This window comes from Acipenser ruthenus, chromosome 2 (assembly GCF_902713425.1).
Source record: "Acipenser ruthenus chromosome 2, fAciRut3.2 maternal haplotype, whole genome shotgun sequence".
Classification (NCBI taxonomy): domain Eukaryota; kingdom Metazoa; phylum Chordata; class Actinopteri; order Acipenseriformes; family Acipenseridae; genus Acipenser; species Acipenser ruthenus.
The window spans coordinates 8,287,818-8,313,050 of NC_081190.1; the positions used below are offsets into that span (position 1 = coordinate 8,287,818).

The following is a 25,233-nucleotide window of genomic DNA, read 5'->3' on the forward strand; positions in this document are numbered from 1 at the left end:
GCGAGAATGTATTGACTTGGAAGGTAAACGAGGTAGCAGCTGCAGGCAATAGAGTCAGCTGTAATCGTTTACCAAGGGGTCATGCATAATCGCATAAAAGGGGCTGGAGAATCGTAAATCTTTTCCTTCGCTTGGGTTTTGCTACAAGGAAACTGGGAGGACCGGGAGATTGCCCAAAATAAATAAACGAAAGGAGTTTGTGAGTGTTTTGTTTGTTTGTCTGTTTAGTAATTGTCTCTGTTTGTTATCACTAGACGGCTAAACGCAGATCCGGAGCTGTCGCCAAGGGACTGCAGCCCTTCGTTTATTACTGTGCAGTACACATTGTTGTGTATTGCCAGCTCTTTATTATTTACTGGCGGGTCATCAGACCAGACCATTGGATTATAAACCATTAAAACAATCATTTTCACCCGTACTTTGTTGTCTGTGCGTTTTTGGAATCACTGTATCCGCACTGCACCTGTTGCCACTTACCACTTTGCCACAGCAAGTCAACAGCAACAGCCGTTGTGCGCTCGTGTTGTAGCATGTATATGGCTATCATATGTATATGGCTGTCCAGTGGTTAAAGAAAAGGGCTTGTAACCAGGAGGTCCTCGGTTCAAATCCCACCTCAGCCACTGACTCATTGTGTGACCCTGAGCAAGTCACTTAACCTCCTTGTGCTCCGTCTTTCGGGTGAGACGTAATTGTAAGTGACTCTGCAGCTGATGCATAGTACACACACCCTAGTCTCTGTAAGTCACCTTGGATAAAGGCGTCTGCTGAATAAACAAATAATAATAATAGTGGGTTCAATCCCAGGTGGGGGACACTGCTGCTGTACCCTTGAGCAAGGTACTTTACCTAGATTGCTCCAGTGAAAACCCAACTGTATAAATGAGTAAAAATAATATGTTAAAATTAATGTAATTGTATGTAAAAATAATGTGATATCAATTGTAAGTCGCCCTAGATAAGGGCACCTGCTAAGAAATAAATAATAATAAAAACACATGCAAAAAAAATAAATATTACATGATGTTTAAAAAATGTCTAGCGTGATGCAAAACTTTTGACCAAAGTTTTTTTTTTTTTTTAAGGGGGGGAGGGGGGGAAATAAATTGCTTTCAGAGAATTTAATCGACTCTATATCGACATGTTGTAGATTATATTGCACTGAATGATAAATGCCCTTACTGTGTCTTTTCCCCTTTATTTTAAAAGTGATACCAAGAAACAAAGCCAGAAGTCCTGACAGTGAGGCAGCAGAGAGATAGGGAGAAATACAAGAGCAAGCAAAAGGCAGCTGAGCAGTGAGAGAGAGAGAGAAAATAATACCACAGCAGAAAGAAGTAGTAGAGTGAGGCAGCAGTAACAACAGATATAGCTTCAACAATAGAGAAATAGACAGAATGTGACTGTCACCAGACTCCACAGTGACTGAGACAGCACGCAAACAGCAACCACAATGGCAAAAAGAGACAATAAATCAAATCAAAAAGAGGCAATAAATCAAGGGTCACTGCAAGTGACAGTCGAAGTGAAGACGCGTAAGCAGCAGCGCTGGGGCATATGTAGGGTTAGTAGCTTCTGATCTTGACGGGGAAGGTAGTGCCCCCCTTGCAAAAACAAACCCAAAGGAGTTTTCAAACTTCATGGCTAAAATCATTTCCATGGTTCAAATACAACAAGGAAAAATATCTGATGTTTTGTGTGTACTGTCAGACTGCAAGTTCTCACATTGCAGGAAAAAGTGAGTTCATAACAGGAAATGGACATTTATAAAAACAGACATTCCGGAAGCACTCAGTCAGCAAGAAACTTCAAAACACCATAGTTTGGGCAATGTCCCTTGACAGTGAGAAACATGATGAGAAAATTGTGCATGATACTACATATAATTAATATGCAGTATTAAATTTGATCGTGAAGATCAAATTTAATACTGCATATTAATTATATTGCAAAACAGGAAATTTCCTTTTACAAAATTTCAAAGTCAGATATTGCTTATGAAAAAGAATGGTCTGGATGTATCCAAGACCTATGATAATGATGCACATTGTGCTGAGTTTATTGATGTTATGGCAGAAGAATTGAGAGAGAGAACTCACAGTGATCTGGAAAATCTAAACTGCATTTCAGTGATGCTTGATGGTGGAACAGATGTCTCCTCCAAGGAAAATGTAATAGTCTACTGTCTTTATTTAAAACATGGGAAGGCAGAAAATCATTTGGTGGGTTTAAAAGAGCTGGAGCATGCTCACACACTGGGAGTTTTAAGCGCTGCAAAATAGTTGCTTACAAATTTAGATACAGACTCGGAAGGTAATGACTGGTGGGCTAGCTTTCAGCATTTGGTGCGGATGGAGCAAGTGTAAACATGATTTAAATTAAAAGGTGCAGCAGACACATTTAAAGATGATCTACATACCCTAATACACCAAACTGTAGCTATAACCCTGCAGGAAATGGACAGATGATTTGGAGACTCAGAACAGCATGCACATGGTCCCTCAAAAGTAATAAACTGCTTTTCTGTCTCTTGTCATGATGCTTGGCCTGAATCTTTTGACGACATGTCTGATTTTGGAGAGAAGCAAATAAGCTTTCTGCTAAATAGCTATAAATATCTACTAGTGAGAAATGGATGCAATTTGAATGTAGTTCCTGCTGAGTGGAAAATGCTTAAATCTCTTGTAAAAGGTCAATTTATGGGCAAATCATACACTGGTCTCTGGGAAGTCATTCTAACCAAGGAGCCCTCCTGTTCCGACTATAAAAATGTCCTGCACTTAGTCGAGTTAATGCTGGTTCTTCCCATCTCTTCTGCTCAATGCGAACGTGGCTTTAGTGCACAAAACCGTTGTTTAAATGTTTCCACCCTGGAGGATCTGATCAGAATTAGCTCACAGGGACCGGAGCCTGAACATTGTGATCCAGAGCCAAGTGTGAAACGTTGGCTACATTCAGGACACAGAAGGTGACGGCCCGACTACAGTGGCTGGCCCTGTGACATGGACATCCTTTCAGTGGATTACTGTGACTCAGCAGGTGAGGATTTCTAAGAAGGATGCTTCCTTTTCTATGTGTAAATAGTTTTGGTGAGTACACTGGCAAATGTAATGTTACTAAAAATGTGGTGACCAGATTTTAGGTTCTAGCTCCTAAAATGTTTTGGTTGTTAGTATAGAGCACTGCACATAATTCTGTTTCTGAGAAATAACCGCAGGCAGTATCTCATGATGTAGTTGGAAACTGGACCTTTAAGTGATTGTATTGTAGCAAAAAAGAAAAGATTCAGTAAATTGTACGTGTTCAGCTGGGTTTAAGAAATGTCTCAGTCTCCATGGCTCACAGTTAGGAGGTCTGTTACACTTACACTTCCCTGATCATTTCATTGCAGCAGTTCTGGGTCACAGGATGTTACTGCATCCCCAGATATCATGTTCTTCCAGATAACACTGGGGTTCTTGAGACCTCTTTAGCAATTGGAAGTGCACATGATGTATGGGATTACTTTGTTAGCTACAATTAGATTAAGTATTTGTCAGAGCCATACCTTGTAGAAGAAACTAGTTTTTAGTTTCTGAGCTAAACTTTATACCCAGGTCTTTTAAACCAGAAAACAATTCTCCCAAGGAAATGACATTCCAGCTAAAAAGATTCCCTCAGTTTTCCCAAGCTTGTGAGTCACCCAGAACACATGGCAAAAGATCTGTGGGCGTGAGAGAAACCAACTGCAGATGAGAGCTCCTCTAACAGCTCCACTGGGTGTTCAGCATCAGGACTGGAAAACTTTCCACAATTACTCAATAGCCTATTGGGAACCTTATCTTTCCTAAATAAAGTTATCAGAAGGGGGCTGTTTTGTGTCACTAGTTTAGTTGACAGTGTGCACTATTTTATTCAGAAAGGGTCTCATTATCAGTGTTGCTCCAATCTTACCTCTGCACATTTAGTGCCTTTTGGTCGAGTCTGCTTTCCATATGCAAAAATGCAGATTGCAGATTGATAACCCTAACCCTAATCCTAACCCTAACCCATTCTATAATCCATAGTTGCATTTCATTATTTCTGGACAGTTGTATTTCTTTTTCTTATTTTTTTTTCTGTAGTAGACAGACTGGCCCACAATAACACAAAACCGATGGGGAGGAAAGAGAAAGTGAAACTTGAGAGATTAACAACACAACCCGACACAAGATAGACTGTGGTTAGTTTGATGCCTGTTCATCAAGAACAGGACACGTCTCACCTGCATTTACAGGAAGCACCGGCAGAATGTGTTACTGATCCACTCTCTGTGCTGGTAGCACTATTATTATATTCATTATGAATGTGTTTTGAAGTTATGAATAATCTAAAGTTGTAACTGCAGGTAATGTTTGTACAGCAATATTTAACCGTGCTGTAGGATGGCGAGTGCCTGTGTATTATATTCCCTTCTACAAGTTTACCGTAGTAAAAGCATAACAAAGTGTAATAAAGCATACTGAAAGCACGGTAAAGCATAGGCAAGCATTGTAAAGAACAGCGAGGAAGGTAAGGCATATTAATAAACAAGGCAAACCAGGGTAAACTATGGTAAATGCATAGTATAGTACAGTATAGCCATGGGGAAAGCATGTTACAACTGCAACAATACAGAGCACAAATACCATGGTAAACTTTTCTAAGGGTTGACTCACATAGCATATAAACAGAGCTCTTTGTAGCCTCGGTCAGTTTACTTACTCTTAAGGTGTTTCTATTATACACAGTATTTGCCATCCTACAAACCTACTTTTCATAATACTTGATAAACATCCGTAGCCTAATCAGCCTTATCTCACTAGGCGTTGGCTAACCCACAAAGTGTCAACATTAATACTGCTATGACATAAACCCATATTGAGCAACAGGTACTCAATTCCTGAACTTAATAACCATTTCAGCACAGGTGTGTATTTATAATAATAACAACAATAATAATAATAATAATAATAATAATAATAATAATAATAATAATGACATATATTCGGTTCATGAGTAAAAGAATAAGCAGTGTTGAGTGATACACTGCTGTTACGGATTCTGCCCCCTGGTGATGAGATGAGATGAGGTTAAAAGCTCTAAAGCAGGGGTGGCCAAACCTGGCTCTTCTACTCCTGCAGGGTCTTTGTTCCAACTTAGAACCAATGAAAGCACCATCCAGACTTTGAGGTAGTTCATGATCTCATTTCACCTGTTAAACCTGTAGTGGAATGCCCTCCAGGACTCATTGGCCACCCCTGCTCTAAAGCCACGAATGCAGATCAGCCCAGCTCTTTTGCACAGTGGTTTAGAAGCGTGCTTGCAGTTCACTCCCAGCCTCTGCCCTTTTACACATACAATAATAAAAATAACAGTAAACTAGCAGTAAATGTGTTTCTGCTAACTCCTGCAAATAAGTTATCTCTTGCTTGTTTGTTAATGTGTTCTATTCCTCTCAGCAAATTGGTCATTCCCTTTGTGCAAACCATACTTGAGGGAGTCACATATATATAAAAAGCTTTAAATGATCTCTTTAAAAACAAGACAGAGGATTAAAGTAATGCATGTTCTTTATAGTGGCTAATTATGTTTATTTTAGTGTGTCTGGGTGTTATTACAATACATTTTAAGCTGCCAATAGGAGAGATGGCCTTGAGAATGAAGTGTTGAGCGGATTTGTTAGTTGGTTTCGTTGAAATATAGGTCAATGGCTCTAGGAACACTGTTGTGCTGATAAGCTCTGGAAAGTAAAGGAAGTGTTCATCTTCCCCTGGTTACACAGTACACATGCAGTAGCGTGGTTAGTGCTGAGATTTTCCCTGTAGGCATGTACTGTAGTAAGTATTTCTTTTTATCAACAGTAGAGGAGGCAGCTTGAGGTACAGAGATTGCAACCCATTGGAAAGACCTTAGCTGTTTAGCTCTCGATTTGTTAAAATATATTTTTTTCTATTCACAAGATAGGCGTGAATTACAAACTGCAGTAAACTCTCATCCATGTCTACGGGTCCAATTAGGGGACCCCTTGCACCTAACATTATTCAGTAATAAAATGAGACCAAACTTCTGACTAAAAGTCATCAGAGTTTCCAGATCATATTAAACAACCTGCAGTGCAGTGCATTGCACAGTCCCTATGCATTGTACATCAGCTATGCATTGTACAGCAGCTATGCATTGTACAGTCCCTATGCATTGTACAGCAGCTATGCATTGTACAGCAGCTATGCATTGTACAGCAGCTATACAGTGTACAGTCCCTATGTATTGTACAGCAGCTATGCATTGTAAAGCAGCTATGCATTGTACAGTCCCTATGTATTGTACAGCAGCTATGCATTGTACAGCAGCTATGCATTGTACAGTCCTGTGGCAGGATAGCAGCAGAGGGAAGACTCAGAGACAGAAAGTGCAGTGAAACCAAAATATTTTAATTAACAAAACACAAATAAAAAGGCACGGTGGCCAACCAAAAAGACGAACACAAAAAACAGGCTTTAAAACATAAACTATACAGAAAGAATCTCTCTCTCTCTCTCTCTCTCTCCTCTCCTCATCTCTCTCTCTCTCTCCTCTCTCTCTCTCTCCTCTCTCTCTCTCTCTCTCTCTCTCTCTCTCTCTCTCTCTCTCTCTCTCTCTCTCTCTCTCTCTCTCCTCTCCTCTCTCTCTCTCATCTCTCTCTCTCTCTACTCTCTCTCTCTCTCTCTCTCTCTCCTCTCTCCTCTCTCTCTCTCTCTCTCTCTCACACGTCTTTTCACTGTTCCAAACACTCACCTCCTAACAAACACTCACCTCCTAACATACCCAACCACTCCCTTTTATACAGGTGCCTGGGCTAATTGGGCAATTCGCACCTCATTAGCCCAGGCACATTCCACACATTCCTCACACATAAATTCACTGAACCACACCCCAAACTCACTCACATCCACTCTAAACAATACAAAAAACACAGAACCACCACAAAATAGGCTGTACCCCATCACAAGTCCCTATGCATTGTACAGCAGCTATGCATTGTACAGCAGCTATGCATTGTACAGTCCCTATGTATTGTACAGCAGCTATGCATTGTACAACAGCTATGCATTGTACAGCAGCTATGCATTGTACAGTCCCTATGCATTGTACAGCAGCTATGCATTGTACAGTCCCTATGTATTGTACAGCAGCTATGCATTGTACAACAGCTATGCATTGTACAGCAGCTATGCATTGTACAGCAGCTATGCATTGTACAGTCCCTATGCATTGTACAGCAGCTATGCATTGTACAGTCCCTATGTATTGTACAGTCCCTATGCACTGTACACTCCCTATGCACTGTACACTCCCTATGCACTGTACAGTCCCTATGCATTGTACAGCAGCTATGCATTGTACAGTCCCTATGCATTGTACAGCAGCTATGTATTGTACAGTCCCTATGTATTGTACAGCAGCTATGTATTGTACAGTCCCTATGCATTGTACAGCAGCTATGTATTGTACAGTCCCTATGTATTGTACAGCAGCTATGTATTGTACAGTCCCTATGCATTGTACAGTCCCTATGCATTGTGAAGCTGTTGAGGTGTAGAGGAACAGCCAGTTGTTTCCTATTGTACTTATTTTTATATGTGGGCAGAGAGGATGTGGAGCTTCACTAACATGCAGAGCATGAGAAGCAGCAGCATGGGCTCAAACTAAAACTGGTTTCTTTTTCTTTTCATAAAAGTGTAACTGGGCTTTTTCTATCTCAAGTAGGCCAAGATACAGAGAGCTGAGAGTATTTTTATGTAAAGCCTATATAAGAAACCATTGGCTAGTGCCTTCTTCAGTGGATCTTGTATTTGAAAAAATCAAGCAGTATGGTATAGCATTCATTCAAGCCATAATAAAAAGCTTTGTTTTTAAGTTTGTTTTTCAATAGTAAATAATACAGAAAGGGGTGGATGGCATGCTATTGAATTTGCTATTTTAACCAAATTTGGGCCAAATGACATTTTTCACCTAGGGATCCTGGAAAATGAACAGCTATAGTCATACTGTAGTTAGCGAATGAACAGCTATAGTTATAAGTCTTTTAAGGTCACAATGACACAATTAAAGAAGACAATTACACTGAAATGTACAGCACTCCTTATAACAGAAAAGGGTGTTCTCAAAATAAGCAAAGCATGTTTATATGCAGCTATTTCATAACTAAACCTGATGGGATTCTTGTTGTAATTTCTCTTGCACATGCAGCACATGGTAGGAGCAAAGATTCACTTGAAACTATAGGCACTGGAACCACAGGAGGGGGTACTCACCTTTTCATATACATTTACAGTAGCCCCTTTTCTACTTTGTCTTACTACCACATGCCACAGGCTCTATGCATGCATCAGGGGCTGTTGGCATTCTGGTCTATACTATATCCAGGCTGGTGGTGCCTTCTGATCAGACCCTAGATACAGATGCTGGTCTGTGTTAAATTGGCACAAAGGCTAAATACATTTCCATGCTGACAAGATAGATAGGTATGTGACCATTTTGACTGAAATGTCTGTGCCAAAAAATGCAAATTCAAAAGTTCTTTCCACCTCTGACTTGAAGAGTACCTTAGTGCAGTGGTTTTATTGTATCACAGCGCACATCTGAACCTAGGCTATACCGTATAACGGGCGGATACTTTATTTGGGCTTCATTGGCTGTTTTGATTGTATTGCCAATAATACTTCCACCAATCAGAGGGTTGTATGCAGTACTCATCGCAATCCCTCTGTCAGAACAGGTTAAAGAAGCGCTGGACAAGAGCAATGATGTGTTAGATAGCAAAGTGGGTATGAGATCGGCAGTGATTACGCCAATTTGCTTGAAAACATTAAAAGTAGCCCGGACATTTCCATCAATGGATTTAAAAAATGTGCAATTGATGATGCGATCAGAAACCGTAAACCGACTGCTAGTAGGACTGTTCTTTTTTATGTTTAACATTTTTGTGTTTTTTTTTAGAAGGGTTTAATTAAGTAACAGCCAAAATTGTTTGTGTCAGACTTGTTGAAAGTCTATAACAAAATGGTTGATTGTTATTGTCGATACGGTGTAGATACGACTATTAATGCAGGCATCGTAAAGTCCTGAAACAAAACGTTAAAACGTTTTGCACCGTATAAAACTGAGCTGATTTTACCAGTGCTTGCTAGTCTATTAACCAGTTTGAAATGATTTCGAAGCAAATTAAAGCATTTTTGTTTCGGCTTTATTGTTAAAGATTTCACACGTGGCAATACTGCCCTGCAATTACTGCATGGTAGTACTGTCAATCCCATCGTACCATTGTGCTATGTTGTGAACCATAGTTTTAAAACTGAGAGATAGCAAATGCTTGTCGTAAGTTTACTGGCTGTTAAAAATAAGGGCCATATAAGAACGATAAATACAGTAACTGATTAGAAGGCCTTCTTTGTTGTTCTCCAAGTTGCTGCAGTTACAGTGTATAACGAGTTACTGTAAATGAGACATATTTAATTAAGTAAACATTTATTTAAATGTTTTTGGAATTAAAAGTATAAATACAAAACTGTGACTTTTTTGTGAAAGTGCTGTGAAAAAATCCCCGAATTTAATACCAGCCAAAATTTCCCATTATACGGTATATATTAACTTAAAACAAATCTTTATGCCAACACCTACCGCAAGTACCACAGACGAGAGGAAGGGGTTGCGGCCCAAAGAGTTTTAGAACCACTGCCTTGGTGTGCAATGAATCAGCATGAGTGATTCATTCCATCAAAAATATGTTTTAAGGTTTTGGCCCGCCTACTATAACATTAACTAGGAGGGAGGGAAGGGGTTTATACCCAAAACATGTGAGGCTGCGTGTCCCGCACACTAGGGCAGAGAGAGCTCCTGTATGATGTTTTCAATGAAAGTTGGTGAGCTGTGTGGACTCCCTGATTTGAGATTTTCACCTGCACTGCTGACATACCCAGCCATGCAAGAGGCTTGCTTTCAATGGGTTAACTACAGTTTTAAAACACATGCTCGCGTTATAAACATGGAACACACCAACTTACTCATTTATTCTTTCTTTCTAATATGAATATATTACCCTTTGACAAAAGTATAGGAGTCAATGAAATGCTTTGAAAGTATGGCTTACTGTTCTCTTTATGATCTTACCCTAATAAAACATTTGACTAAACAAACAATGTAATAGAGCCTGATTTACAGTAATCACAGAAAACACTTGCTGTTCTTCAAGCAGGGTCTGTGCACAAGAGCCCCAGTTGTAGCTGTAATTGGTATGTATAGTTTTAAGTTTTCACTCATAGTTGAAATTACTGCCTGAACATGAGGGTGGGGTGTGTGTGCCTGACATCATAAAGATAAGAAAGCTCTGTTCAAAACTGGAATCACTTACACAAGAAGCTGTGTGGTCCAGTGGTTAATGAAAAGGGCTTGTAACCAGGAGGCCCCCGGTTCAAATCCCCCTCAGCCACTGACTCATTGTGTGACCCTGAGCAAGTCACTTAACCTCCTTGTGCTCCCCCTCTCGGGTGAGACGTTGTTGTAAGTGACTCTGCAGCTCCTGCATCGTTCACACACCCTAGTCTCTGTAAGTTAAAAGTTGCTCAGAACTGGTTTAAAGCCTAGTATAGGGTAATAAAAATAGAGTAATCCAAGTGTTTGCTGTTATTGGGTAAGTGTGGGATGTTGGCAGTGTGTGAGTGGCTGTATGTTAATAAATGACTAACATATGTTAAATGATTAACATAAAATGATCATAAATCCTTTGTGATTACACCGTGTAACAAATTTTTTATATTTTTTGGTTCCTGGGTAGTAAGTGTTATTTCCTAATTGCTTATGCCTCAGAAGTATAGAAAATGGCTATTATTCCCCACAAACTTTGCTTTTGTGACCAGGACAGTGATATTTTGAAATTTACCTATTTTCCAGAACATTCCAGATAGATTCAGTGCTGAGTAAACTTGGAGTAACTTCTAGAACTTTCTAGAACTTTCCAGTAATATAAATAGTAGTATAAATACAGGGGCCTTAAGCCCACCAGTTCAGTTTAGTTCCAGCTGCCTAAGTGGATACATATCTGCGTTTTTCTGAGATGGCATCAAGAGGCTGCAATGGAGGCATTCCTGATGGGTTTCCAAGGCGGTTTTACCAAGTTTCCCTGCTATCTTTGCCTTTGGGACAGCAGGGACACCAAGGCGCACTACCACAGGCAGGACTGACCACAGCGGACCGAGTTCTCTGTGGGGAGGAACAGCGTCAAGTGGGAGCCACTGGTGGACCCCCGGAAGGTGCTGATGCCACCACTGCACATCAAATTGGGCCTTATGAAACAATTTGTCAGAGCTCTAGATAAGGAGTCGCCAGCCTTCAATTACCTTCAAGACTTCTTCCCTAAGCTGTCTGAGGCAAAGGTCAAAGCCGGTGTCTTTGTCGGACCACAGATAAAGAAGATCCTGGAGTGCAATGAATTCCCCAAGAAGCTCACTAGTAAGGAGAAAGCGGCTTGGAACAGCTTTGTCGCAGTAGTTCGGGGCTTCACAAGGCCGAAAACTATGTGGAGCTGGTTGAGACTCTGGTGAAGAACTACGGCACAATGGGCTGTAGGATTTCCCTCAAAGTCCATATCCTTGATGCTCATCTTGATAAATTCAAGGAGAACATGGGAGCGTACTCGGAGGAGCAAGGCGAGCGCTTCCACCAGGATATACTGGACTTTGAACGCCGCTACCAAGGACAGTATAACGAGAACATGATGGGTGACTACATTTGGGGGCTGATTCGTGAAAGTGATTTACAGTATAATCGTAAATCTCGAAAAACTACTCACTTCTAAATCTTTTGTAGTCATTTTTGTATTACTTTAGTATAAATACATGTTAATTTGGATTCATATGTTGTTTTTTTCTGACTTTATGTGAACGAAAAGACACAAATTCGCCTGTTTTCTCATTGGAAATAGGTACATTTCAAAATATCATTGTCTGGTCACAAAAGCAATGTTTGTGGGGAATAATAGCCATTTTCTATACTTTTGAGGCATAAGCAATTAGGAAATAACACTTACTACCCAGGAACAAAAATTGTGTTACATAGTGTTATCAGTGCTGTTGAGGGTAACCCATTTTATAAATATATATTATTTTAAGTATCTTTTTATATGACATTGTCTTTTATTTTATTATTCTTTTTACAATTTTTTTTTGTAATTACTGTTTTTTGTAAGTCTTTGTGAAGCCCCTTGGTAGGAAAGTCGCTCAACAAATAAAGTTGTTTATTATTATTATTATTATTATTATTATTATTATTATTATTATTATTATTATTATTATTATTATTATTATTATTACTGTCATGTGGTGTTGAGTTGGGGGGGATACATCTATAATGAGTGCTTTTTGCATATGACCCCTCCCATGTGTATGATGGGTATGACCCCTCCCATGTGTATGATGGGTATGACCCCTCCCATGTGTATGATGGGTGTGACCCCTCCCATGTGTATGATGGGTGTGACCCCTCCCATGTGTATGATGGGTATGACCCCTCCCATGTGTATGATGGGTATGACCCCTCCCATGTGTATGATGGGTATGACCCCTCCCATGTGTATGATGGGTGTGACCCCTCCCATGTGTATGATGGGTATGACCCCTCCCATGTGTATGATGGGTATGACCCCTCCCATGTGTATGATGGGTATGACCCCTCCCATGTGTATGATGGGTGTGACCCCTCCCATGTGTATGATGGGTGTGACCCCTCCCATGTGTATGATGGGTATGACCCCTCCCATGTGTATGATGGGTGTGACCCCTCCCATGTGTATGATGGGTATGACCCCTCCCATGTGTATGATGGGTATGACCCCTCCCATGTGTATGATGGGTGTGACCCCTCCCATGTGTATGATGGGTATGACCCCTCCCATGTGTATGATGGGTGTGACCCCTCCCATGTGTATGATGGGTATGACCCCTCCCATGTGTATGATGGGTGTGACCCCTCCCATGTGTATGATGGGTATGACCCCTCCCATGTGTATGATGGGTGTGACCCCTCCCATGTGTATGATGGGTATGACCCCTCCCATGTGTATGATGGGTGTGACCCCTCCCATGTGTATGATGGGTGTGACCCCTCCCATGTGTATGATGGGTGTGACCCCTCCCATGTGTATGATGGGTATGACCCCTCCCATGTGTATGATGGGTGTGACCCCTCCCATGTGTATGATGGGTATGACCCCTCCCATGTGTATGATGGGTATGACCCCTCCCATGTGTATGATGGGTATGACCCCTCCCATGTGTATGATGGGTATGACCCCTCCCATGTGTATGATGGGTATGACCCCTCCCATGTGCATGATGGGTATGACCCCTCCCATGTGTATGATGGGTATGACCCCTCCCATGTGTATGATGGGTGTGACCCCTCCCATGTGTATGATGGGTGTGACCCCTCCCATGTGTATGATGGGTGTGACCCCTCCCATGTGTATGATGGGTGTGACCCCTCCCATGTGTATGATGGGTATGACCCCTCCCATGTGTATGATGGGTGTGACCCCTCCCATGTGTATGATGGGTGTGACCCCTCCCATGTGTATGATGGGTATGACCCCTCCCATGTGTATGATGGGTATGACCCCTCCCATGTGTATGATGGGTATGACCCCTCCCATGTGTATGATGGGTATGACCCCTCCCATGTGTATGATGGGTATGACCCCTCCCATGTGTATGATGGGTGTGACCCCTCCCATGTGTATGATGGGTGTGACCCCTCCCATGTGTATGATGGGTGTGACCCCTCCCATGTGTATGATGGGTGTGACCCCTCCCATGTGTATGATGGGTATGACCCCTCCCATGTGTATGATGGGTATGACCCCTCCCATGTGTATGATGGGTATGACCCCTCCCATGTGTATGATGGGTGTGACCCCTCCCATGTGTATGATGGGTATGACCCCTCCCATGTGTATGATGGGTATGACCCCTCCCATGTGTATGATGGGTATGACCCCTCCCATGTGTATGATGGGTATGACCCCTCCCATGTGTATGATGGGTATGACCCCTCCCATGTGTATGATGGGTGTGACCCCTCCCATGTGTATGATGGGTGTGACCCCTCCCATGTGTATGATGGGTGTGACACCTCCCATGTGTATGATGGGTGTGACCCCTCCCATGTGTATGATGGGTGTGACCCCTCCCATGTGTATGATGGGTGTGACCCCTCCCATGTGTATGATGGGTATGACCCCTCCCATGTGTATGATGGGTATGACCCCTCCCATGTGTATGATGGGTGTGACCCCTCCCATGTGTATGATGGGTATGACCCCTCCCATGTGTATGATGGGTGTGACCCCTCCCATGTGTATGATGGGTGTGACCCCTCCCATGTGTATGATGGGTGTGACACCTCCCATGTGTATGATGGGTATGACCCCTCCCATGTGTATGATGGGTATGACCCCTCCCATGTGTATGATGGGTATGACCCCTCCCATGTGTATGATGGGTATGACCCCTCCCATGTGTATGATGGGTATGACCCCTCCCATGTGCATGATGGGTATGACCCCTCCCATGTGTATGATGGGTATGACCCCTCCCATGTGTATGATGGGTGTGACCCCTCCCATGTGTATGATGGGTGTGACCCCTCCCATGTGTATGATGGGTGTGACCCCTCCCATGTGTATGATGGGTGTGACCCCTCCCATGTGTATGATGGGTATGACCCCTCCCATGTGTATGATGGGTATGACCCCTCCCATGTGTATGATGGGTGTGACCCCTCCCATGTGTATGATGGGTATGACCCCTCCCATGTGTATGATGGGTATGACCCCTCCCATGTGTATGATGGGTATGACCCCTCCCATGTGTATGATGGGTGTGACCCCTCCCATGTGTATGATGGGTATGACCCCTCCCATGTGTATGATGGGTATGACCCCTCCCATGTGTATGATGGGTATGACCCCTCCCATGTGTATGATGGGTGTGACCCCTCCCATGTGTATGATGGGTGTGACCCCTCCCATGTGTATGATGGGTATGACCCCTCCCATGTGTATGATGGGTATGACCCCTCCCATGTGTATGATGGGTGTGACCCCTCCCATGTGTATGATGGGTATGACCCCTCCCATGTGTATGATGGGTATGACCCCTCCCATGTGTATGATGGGTATGACCCCTCCCATGTGTATGATGGGTGTGACCCCTCCCATGTGTATGATGGGTATGACCCCTCCCATGTGTATGATGGGTGTGACCCCTCCCATGTGTATGATGGGTATGACCCCTCCCATGTGTATGATGGGTGTGACCCCTCCCATGTGTATGATGGGTGTGACCCCTCCCATGTGTATGATGGGTGTGACCCCTCCCATGTGTATGATGGGTGTGACCCCTCCCATGTGTATGATGGGTGTGACCCCTCCCATGTGTATGATGCGTTTGACCAACATGTCCTTTTGTTTTGAAGAAGTGTTTTGTTTAAATCTTGTTTTATTATTTAATAAAGCACTGAGCACCGTAGCGTCTCAGTTTGCTCCGCCAGTACTACTGTGTTGTGGTTTCATTTCCCTGGTCTGACGTCACCCTACAGCCATCCAACTCACAATGAGTATTTGATAAATAAATACCACAACAGTGTTGTGTGATACACTGCCATTACAGATTCTGTCCCCAGCTGCTGAGCTTAAAGCTATGAATGCAGACGAGCCCAGCTTTTGCATTGAGGTTAAGACGCTCTTATCTGTCATGCACGTCCATTCGTTACATACTGTCTCAAATATCCTGTTTTGAAAGAGACACATGATATCGGTTTCTGCTAAGGAAAGTTCTGTTTCCTTGCTTTCCTCTCAGGACATTTTCATTTCCTTTTACTGCAGCGGGGTCAAAAGCATGTTGCTGGCTGCAAAGCATTTGGCTCAATAGGGGATGCAGCTGGTTAATGACAGGAAAGAATGTTTACGGGTCCGTTTCATTCTGAAAGTGAAACGAGCAGCAAGTGCAACAAGTTTTACAATTAAAACACATTTGCTCTAGCATGTTTCCTCAAAACTGCAAAACAGCATGACCTTTGACAATACCTAAAAGCATGACTTGCAAACAGAGATCTCTTTAACCAAGTGTAGTACCACTCGGGTAAGCAGTGCTTATCTCCTGTTTTCTCGTCCACGGGTCTCTGTGCTGTCTGTAGTGTGCCATGCCTCACCTGACATGCCCTGTTACACTGGGAAGCTGCACAAAACACTGCTTTCCTTGCCATCATCTTCATGTTTCTCCAGCCGTAGAGCTAGACTATATGAGTGATGTCATTTTGGAAGTCTGCTGTTGAAGCTGGCAGGGGGTTCAGAAATGCAACACGAGGGGGTTGCTTCCCCTGCCAGTGTACAAACACCTGGAATAAAAGCATATTCCAGAAAAACAGAAGAGTCTTTCCTTCAAAGAATTAGGCTCTGCGTCAAGAAGGTAGCGCTTATTTATTTATTTAGTCTGTTTAAAGAGTTTTGAATGCATGTCGCTGTTCTTGCTGCTGATAAAGAAACCAACAACAATCTGTTTTATTCGTATCAAGTCTTTTTAATCAATCTTCAAATTCAAACTTTGTGAGAAAGGGTCAATGATACTGCTTAGAGGCACAAATTAATAACCTTGTTTTGTATTTGTGATGACATTATTAAAGTACATTTTATTGCATACATTATTATCTTTGCTTGACAAATAAGTGGCTTTTGCATAAAAGTGACATCAAACCTTACAATACAACTCATAGAATTAGTATAAATTGCATATTCTGTAGACTCAAGTAAACATTCTTGATTTTTGGTCAAATTCATTGACTCTAAACAGTCCTTAATTACATACGGTAGAACCTCAGAGTTAGGAACACCAAACTTACAAACTGACCGGTCTACCGAACACCCCCACTTTCAACCGGAAGTACACAGTCACTCACCCATGTGTGCAATGCAACCACATAGGAGCTACTATAAGCGGCGTGCTAGTCACAGAGAAGGCACAATTACTGTACCAACAAATGTATCCAGAAAGGTGAGGCAGATTTCAAAGCAAGTCGGACAATTTTACAAGGAACATTTAGTTTTAAATAAAGCACAGTTCCTTTTCCATGCCAAAGGAGGCCGAATGTCTGAGCAAGCTGCAGGAATGCATTTTGTTTAAAATAAAATAAAAGCAAGCGCTACGTTAACCCGGGTTTTCCTGGATGTTTAAATCTGTGTTTTTGCTACAGTTCCAATTTCCATAGTAACTGAAATTTAGCCTTTGTATCATTCTCCAGATTGAGGGTGTAGATAGCAGATGTACATATTAAACCATTGAAAACTCATTTTCAGAGTTACAGTCTTTTCAGACTTACGATCAACCTCCATTCCCAAGGTGTTCAGAACTCAGAGGTTCTACTGTGATTATATAAAAAAGAAAAACTTAAAATCATAATTAATAAAATCATTATCAAAAAATATTTTTTCAAAAGGCATTACCAAGTAGAAATGTAAAAAAAAAAAACATTACTTTTTTCTTTAAAAAACAGCTACATAAAGGAGATAATAAATATAAAAAAATATTTTAATTGCGTATAGTCGAATAACAGTACATTCAAATGTTTTTTTCCGTGAGAATTTGGCCAAGATGGCATTTCATAATGTAAAATCCTTTACTGCATATCTTCTCATCAGAGTCCCCAGTGTACCCTTCAGTAAAGGCACTCTTGTGTTAGTGTCAGGTGGTTTGAATCCTGGTCGCGCTGAGTTGTAGATCTTGGCTGGAGGCCCAGATGGAGCACTGCATTGGTCTCTGAATAACACAGCCAACTGGTTTTTTTTTAATACCACAGGGAGTATATGGGGATTTCCAACTAACGTTATTGCAATGCAGCGGTTTTAAAATAACTTTGTAACAATTAGGAAGTGACTCAGGACAAAGTGGATGCCTCTATTCACCCTCAGTGAGAACTGTTTCCACTTGTAATATTCAGCCAGAATGTGGCTGGGTGTGTTCGTTTTTTTTATATATATGGGAGTTCCATGTCATGATAGTTCTGTTGGCAGCCACTGGCTGACTTGGAGACAGTAGTCTTCTGTTCTAAAAGTTTGTGTATGCTTCCTCTTTCCCCTCCCCAAACTGTGTGCTCTGATACTGCAGACTAAAGTCATAGAGATTATTTCCGGATCTCTCCACACTACCTTCACAAAAAACCCTATCTGCTCCTCTCATGTAGCCATTGATCTGCTGTCAAGTGCGCCATGAAGATCTGCTCTGCTTCGTTTATTGTACTCGCACAGTAGTGTATACGGGTTCATTATTCAATCATTATGTGCTTCAAGATGTCTTTCCTCATTCATTATTAAGGTGCAATTCAGTGGGCTTTTTTTTAGGTTACTTGAATTCTGTTTTCTTTGTATTCATTCACAAGAAACCTTTCTCCCTGTGTAAATTCCTTCAGGACTGTAAGTGCTTCATTATAGAGAACATTGAACATTCTTCAAAGGAAACTTGATTAACTGGCAAACTGTGATCATTTCTGTACAGCACACTATGTATTGTCAGACCTTCAATGCAGCTTCAGCACATAAGGAAACCGATATGAAGTTGTACAGCTGTAGTGTCTTCACATTACACTGAAAATACAGTACATTCATACTACTAATATAAAATATATTATTTCCATTCATTTCAAAAGATCAGTTGTTTGTAACTGCAAAGCTGATCTTAAAGGTATAGAAATGAAATCACTGAGAAGTTAATTTCTTCTGTTTGCATTGTCAGTGAAAATACATGCAGTGATTGTCATGACTACTGTTTTGATTTACTGCATCAAATCCAGCAGATCTGGGAGCCTGTGAACACCTGCCTGACCTTTAAAGGGAATCATTAGTTCCTAAAACTGCCTAGCTACGGTATACACTGTTCCCCTGGGCAAGGACACTGTATAAGAGCATTCGTTACTGCCAGCAAAGCACAGCAGAGAAGACCTGTTTTTCATTCCTGCAAAGCCCAGTGACAATGTGCAAAAATGATGCAGAGAAAGCCATACTTGCAACAAAAGGTTATAAAAAATGAATTTCAATCTGCCCAGAACGTACTTTTTTTTTTTTCTTAAATCATACTTGATTTCTTTCTCCCCAGTTTGTGGCTTTTCCATATTTTAGTGCAATTACTGCAGGCTCTATGAATTATAAATGACAGGCAGAGTTTCACTGGCTCACATATACATCAGAGATAGAAACTCAAACATGTCCAGCTCCCAGGCCTGGCTTTCACAGCTCCTATTGTTTAGATATGCTATAGTAAAGACTGTGCTTATCCCAGTCACTGGCGCCTCAGGAGTTGCTTGTGCACCTAAAGGGGGGGAAACGTTTTTTAACAGGGTTTTAACTTCTCAAACTCCTGACTCCTGATCATTTTAAATAATAGAACTTAAATGGTGGGGATTTTTGAAACTCTGAACTGAGCGTAGGACTGGGATTCTAACCCTGAGCATTCACTTCAGTGAGCTGCCATTTGATTCCCTACTAATCAAATCTCGTAGAAAAAACAGGCTTTCTTCCATGATAAAGAGAGGGAGCTGGGAAAAACAGTCTGATTAGCAATAGGCCACAAAAGACTTGTAGACTTTTTAACAATGATGAAACCGGTACAGTAAAAAAAAAAATGAACATAGCTACAGAGTCATTTACACATCGGAGCTGGCCAGAACAAAGTCATCCATTGTATGCAAGATGCAGACGTTAAATTGTTACAGAGAAATTTCAAAGACTTTTGCATTATTTCTAAAACTGTCATTTTTAAATGGTGATACTTCAGAGATTACTCTGGCTTTTACCAGTTCTGTAAACAGCACACTTAAAGGCATAAAGGTAACACGATCACGCATATAAAATAATTTCTTAAAAAAATAACTCTGTGTCACAAATTACCTTCTTGAAGACGTCACAAAAAAGCAAGGTTCATAAAAATATACAATTCCTCTTTGGGAATTTGAATAACATGTTTGCATTGCCACCAAAATGCACATCACTTGGTCAAGTTTACCCAATGCACTTGTTTTTCTTCAATTTTCTCTTTCAAACATTTGAGAAGAACGGGGTCTACTTGAGGATCAAACTTGTTCGCAAACCAATGGCCAAAATTAATGAGCCAGTGAAGTTCTGCTGCCCCGTAGATACAGATGCTGCGAATGTGGGTTCCAGTGCAGGGAGGGTAATGGGTGCCCTCAAGGTAGCTCCACTTCACAAGTCGTGTCTTACTCTTCAAGTCTGTGAAGTCAGGATCGGACCTTAGAATCTCCCCTGGTACCCCAGGGACTCGCACCAGGGTAGCCCAGAAATGCTCATCAGGAGAATACGTGTCCGCAGACCAGGCCAAAAAGTCTTTCACTAACTGGCTCCCATTAATGTGCAGAATAAACTTGCGGCTCAAGACAAAGTAGGCACTTCCGCAAAACATTTCGATGTTGTGGGGCGGAGGGTCCTTGATCTCTTTGGTTTTAAAAGGCAGCTTCTGGTATTCGTAAGGTGCATCGCGAAGCTCGTAGCGGTAAGTGAAGCGCTGCTTTTTCAAGCTGCTAGGTCTGCTTGATTCCAGCATGTTGGCCCCATTCAGTTTCTTTAACTCCGTCATGAGCTCGAAGTTGGGCTTGAGTGGAAAGTCCTGGCCGCACAGATTGATGACGTACTTCCACTGGACTGGGGAGCTGAGGAGGTCTGACAGACAGTTGAGATCGGCCTGAAGCCTTGAAATATGAGCGTACTGCACCGATTCCAGTCTGGATGCAATAAAGACATTTGGGAAACATTTGACTACATTTTGGACAGCAGCTTTGAAGCTTTGGGAGGATTTCTGATCGTAGTGGATGCAGTAGACATTCTGAGGCATGTAGATTGTATGCAGGAGTCTTTCAAACATTCCTGAGTGTTTGTGCACAACCAGAGAGTAGGCCAACGGAAACTGGCGCTCTTCATCTGAAACCGATTTCTCAGAATATTGTCGCAACTTAATATATCTTTGGCAGTCAGCCGTCATGTCCCTGACATCGTCATCCTCCAAATCAATAATCACTTTCCTTCTAATCTCCAGAGACTTGCCGATCTCCACTGGATCTGCATCATAGATGGCAGTGCAGTTGACGTTTTGATTTAATTCACTGAATTTGAAAGAACTGGAGCTCCTCCAATAAGGCTCCACAAAAAAGCGTTTCGGTGTCACAGTTTCAGAAAGGATTTTTAAAACTCCCAGAATTAAAAGCACAATAAAAAACAGTTTATATTGAAAGGCACATCGCTTTATCTTCATCCTGAGAGAAAAAAAGAACACCAGTGAGTTGGCTAAAAATGTCATTAAACAACATGTTTGTTTGCTTGTTTTTTTTTTTAACAAACTCTGTTTTTTCTACTGTAGCATCATATATAAGCAACAATTATGAATAGCAAGTTTTCTGTTGTTAATAACGGTCCGGTCTTTATTTCAATAAAATAACAGAATTAAAGAAACAATAAACATGACACATAAATACCCAAGTGCAATAGCTGCACAGCTGAATATGCAACATGAAATCTAAAATCTAAATACGGATCTTATCTTTTCAGTCTGTGCTGAATCGATTCTGAGGAGTGCCCAAGTTTGCTGGAGCCAGCCTCTGTCAAGCCTGTTGGCTCGATGCCTGACTCTGCTGGCTGGAAACAGTGTGCCCCACCTTTTCACAGTAGCTCCTACTGGCCAGGCAGGGCTGGTAGTTTGCGTGAGCTGCTGTCAAGTTCCTTATTGTAAAGAGGTGATAGGCTTGAAGGTGGGAGCAGAGGACACCCACTGACCTGAGATGAACTGGGGAGTTACTGTGGTGAGGGAACAAGGGTAAAATAACTGGATCTAAATTAAAGGAGAAAAGTGGCATTTTATGTTAAGGTCTAACGCATTTGATGCATTCTACTTGTTATACTGGCCTATTTTCTTGTTAAATGCTTCCCTTAAGAATGCCACATAGTCCAGCAAGTGGTTTGTGCCAATACCATTAATAAAACAATGTTTTAACTGTACAGTATACTTGGTTCCAATTGCAATATACCATACATTCCTAATGGCTTTCTTAATGGAATTAATTCATGATAAATTACACACTTCTTCAAAGGTAAAAGCAATGCATTTGTTTGCTTTTCAGACAAGAATGATGTTATGTGACAGAATGTGAAAGAAAGCATGAGGTGTGTAATTAAAAATGCAGTTCTCATGAACGTGAAAGAAACAAAACAGTACCCAACTGCACCATACAAACCACTAAAGCTTTATTTTGCAAGATGGGGAATGGTACACTTTCATTTTTTATAAACCTGGTAAAATACATTGCAAAGTAATGAATGCAAAAATGCATTTTACAAAGTGGTCAATTAAAACAGTTTGTTGTTTTTTTTTCTGACACGAGTTTACAGCTTTTCTTTTTGCTGCTGCTTTGTGCTGCTAAGATATACATTTCAAAAGTTCTGGGAAAATCCTGTCCTTACTTTATGATACTAACTCTAGGAAGACATTTTAATTATGGTTCTGCTATCTTTATCTTTATAGTGACTTTGGAAAAGTGTGAGTAAAAACAGTCCTTTGTTTTTCTATTTGAATGTTGCAGCTTTGCGCTCACCCCCTAGCACGGGAAAGCACCGTGCTGTGCCTCATACAGAATGGCAGCACATTATGCAGCACATCACAACCTTGCCTACACTCCGACAACAACGGTACCGTTCGATACAGTATAGCAGCCTTGCTTCCCGTGGCTCCTAACACAAATACACACAAACATACTTTTTTAGTATAACGCTTTTATTATTATTATTATTATTATTATTATTATTATTATTATTATTATTATTATTATTATTATTATTTTTATTATCGGAGACGTTTACGCCTTTTGAGTTATTACCATAACAAGAGTAAATACAGTTTGCCTAAAAACTTTATATCAGCGTAATATTTAGCATACTTTTATTATTTAACTATATTGAAAACATGTAGCATGCAGCCGTGTAAAACATATTTGGATAATATGTTTAAACATATAATAGATCTCTATTCTAAACATTGAATAGAGTTAAGTCTGAAATATAACCACGTTGATTTGTGGTATATCAGCTTTTTTTTCCAAATGACACTTTCTAAATTTTATATATAATAATAATCATCGTTTCGTGATTCATGTAACTACCAGCACATCGTCTAAAACGACATCATTACTGATCCACATGAAAAGGAAAATAAAGTTAAAATACTTACAGTTATTATAGCGGGCACAGTATGAATACGAAAGTGAAGAACGCTATTTCAAGTAACTCGTGCAGTTCAGTAAGATCCAAATGACAAAAAACTTTCTCCGAGGGCGATTAAGATTGCCGAATCAAGACTGACGAAGAAGAAATATTACAGTATGTTCATTTTATACATAGAAGGAGGTGACGCGCACGGAATGGGTGGGGCAAGAGAATGTGAAATTAACACAGCTACTGATTTTAGTCCTGCTCCTGTAGAAAACAATAACGATCAATACATGTAGGCTAGAAAGCCGTTTATACTTTGTTTAGCTTGTGCGACGCTAAACAGTTGTATAATTTACAGCTACAATTGAATGTGTGGCAATGGTTACCACTATATTTGTAATCTATACAATTAAATGCAATGGAAATTACAATTCCACTCCACTTCCTCCTCACCTCATGGTTTGAAATGTAGGTTTCATACAGAAGGGAAAGTTGCATAGGCAGGGTCTTCCCTGGCTTTTATATCTGTAGTCATTAGTTAAGACAAATCCAGTACGATTATAAGATAGTTCCCTATGACACAAGTTTAAACATCAAAATGTGCCTCCCTGCCAGTAACTTCCACACTCTTTTGTCTTATATTGTTTGAATGGTGGTAGGAAATGGCAATGAGGAAAGCTTATTGAGAACATCATGTTAAATATATATCCAGACAGCTACTAGTTTCACATTACTACAGGATAGTTTTTTTGTAGTGGTTACAGTAAATACTGTAATAAGTTCTGAAACCTTTTTTGTTTGACAAATGTTAAAGAAAAGCTGTACTGCAGTGGAAGCAGGTGTGTAAAAATGAGCCTGTGTCACACAGCCTGTCTCTCGCTACTCCAGTGAATGCCCATGTAGCTGTACATTAAATATGTATGTTGTTTTTACAAAAGACAAGCTTCTAGAATTTCCATGGACCCCAGTTTGAGAACCATTGCATTATACTACAAACATTTAGCATAGTAATTACTAGGTAACAGAAGAGTATCTGTAAGTTATTAATTACGCCATACTCCTTATCTAATGTCCAGTTAATATATAACAGGCAAAGACGACATGTGCAAAGGTAGTGCATTATGCTACAAAACAAGGTTGAGAAAAAATAATGGGTTGGAAAAACTGCCAGAACATTGGTGTAATATATTATTTGGACACCATAATCTTAAAACCTGTGGTTAGTATAAAAATATTTGGGCGTGACTTCTAACACATACAATATGTTTGCTCTAGATTACAATAGGAATGTTAATGAACTCAGAAAGAAGAACATACACCAAGATATAAAACCAAACTTGCTATTAGAACACTGTATTGCAAACCTGTTATTCCGTTTCCTGCCATTTCCCTGAAACATTTTGCTTTCAGTTGATAATTCAATTTTGTTTGCTTCCCTGGCAATAATCATCCCATAGACATTCAAAACTAGACTTTGGTCGATCATGATCACATTGAAATAATCTTTATACATCCAAGAAGAATTCTGCCAGAGTGACATCAACCTCCATGGAGACAAGTGGCTCTTATCGAGAGCAGACTGTGTCAGAGTAGATAAGTAGATCTTTCCTACAGCAAATTACATAAGACAAATACACATACGACAGGTCAAACTGGCACTATACTTTGTTCCATATAGTAACATGTACAGTAAGCATACCACAACACTTTTTGTCTTTGTTTGCTGTGTTGCATCACCATTAATCCACATGTAGTCTAGGAGCCCAAATGATTTGCAATGTATAAGAACACTTACCCACAATGTCCTGAAAGAAACTGGAAGTAATTTAATACATTGAGTTTAAAACTGAGGGCTTTGACATTACATTGCAGCCTAAACCAGTTTACCCCCCTCTGCAGTATTAAACTATAATGCAATAGCTGAACTATTTAATATATGACCAGGT

At 40.8% G+C, this 25,233-nt stretch overlaps 1 protein-coding gene across 1 annotated transcript; it reads right to left on the bottom strand.

Moving 5' to 3' along the window:
- Positions 1-16,602: 16,602 nt before the first annotated feature.
- LOC117974104 (beta-1,3-galactosyl-O-glycosyl-glycoprotein beta-1,6-N-acetylglucosaminyltransferase 4-like) lies at positions 16,603-23,436 on the bottom strand. The gene is made up of 2 exons (XM_034928559.2): positions 23,307-23,436; positions 16,603-21,342 (listed from the first exon to the last, which is right to left on the bottom strand). Exon 2 carries the CDS (start codon positions 21,339-21,341, stop codon positions 20,064-20,066), a length of 1,278 nt encoding a protein of 425 aa, XP_034784450.2. The 5' UTR covers position 21,342; positions 23,307-23,436; the 3' UTR covers positions 16,603-20,063.
- Positions 23,437-25,233: the final 1,797 nt, after the last annotated feature.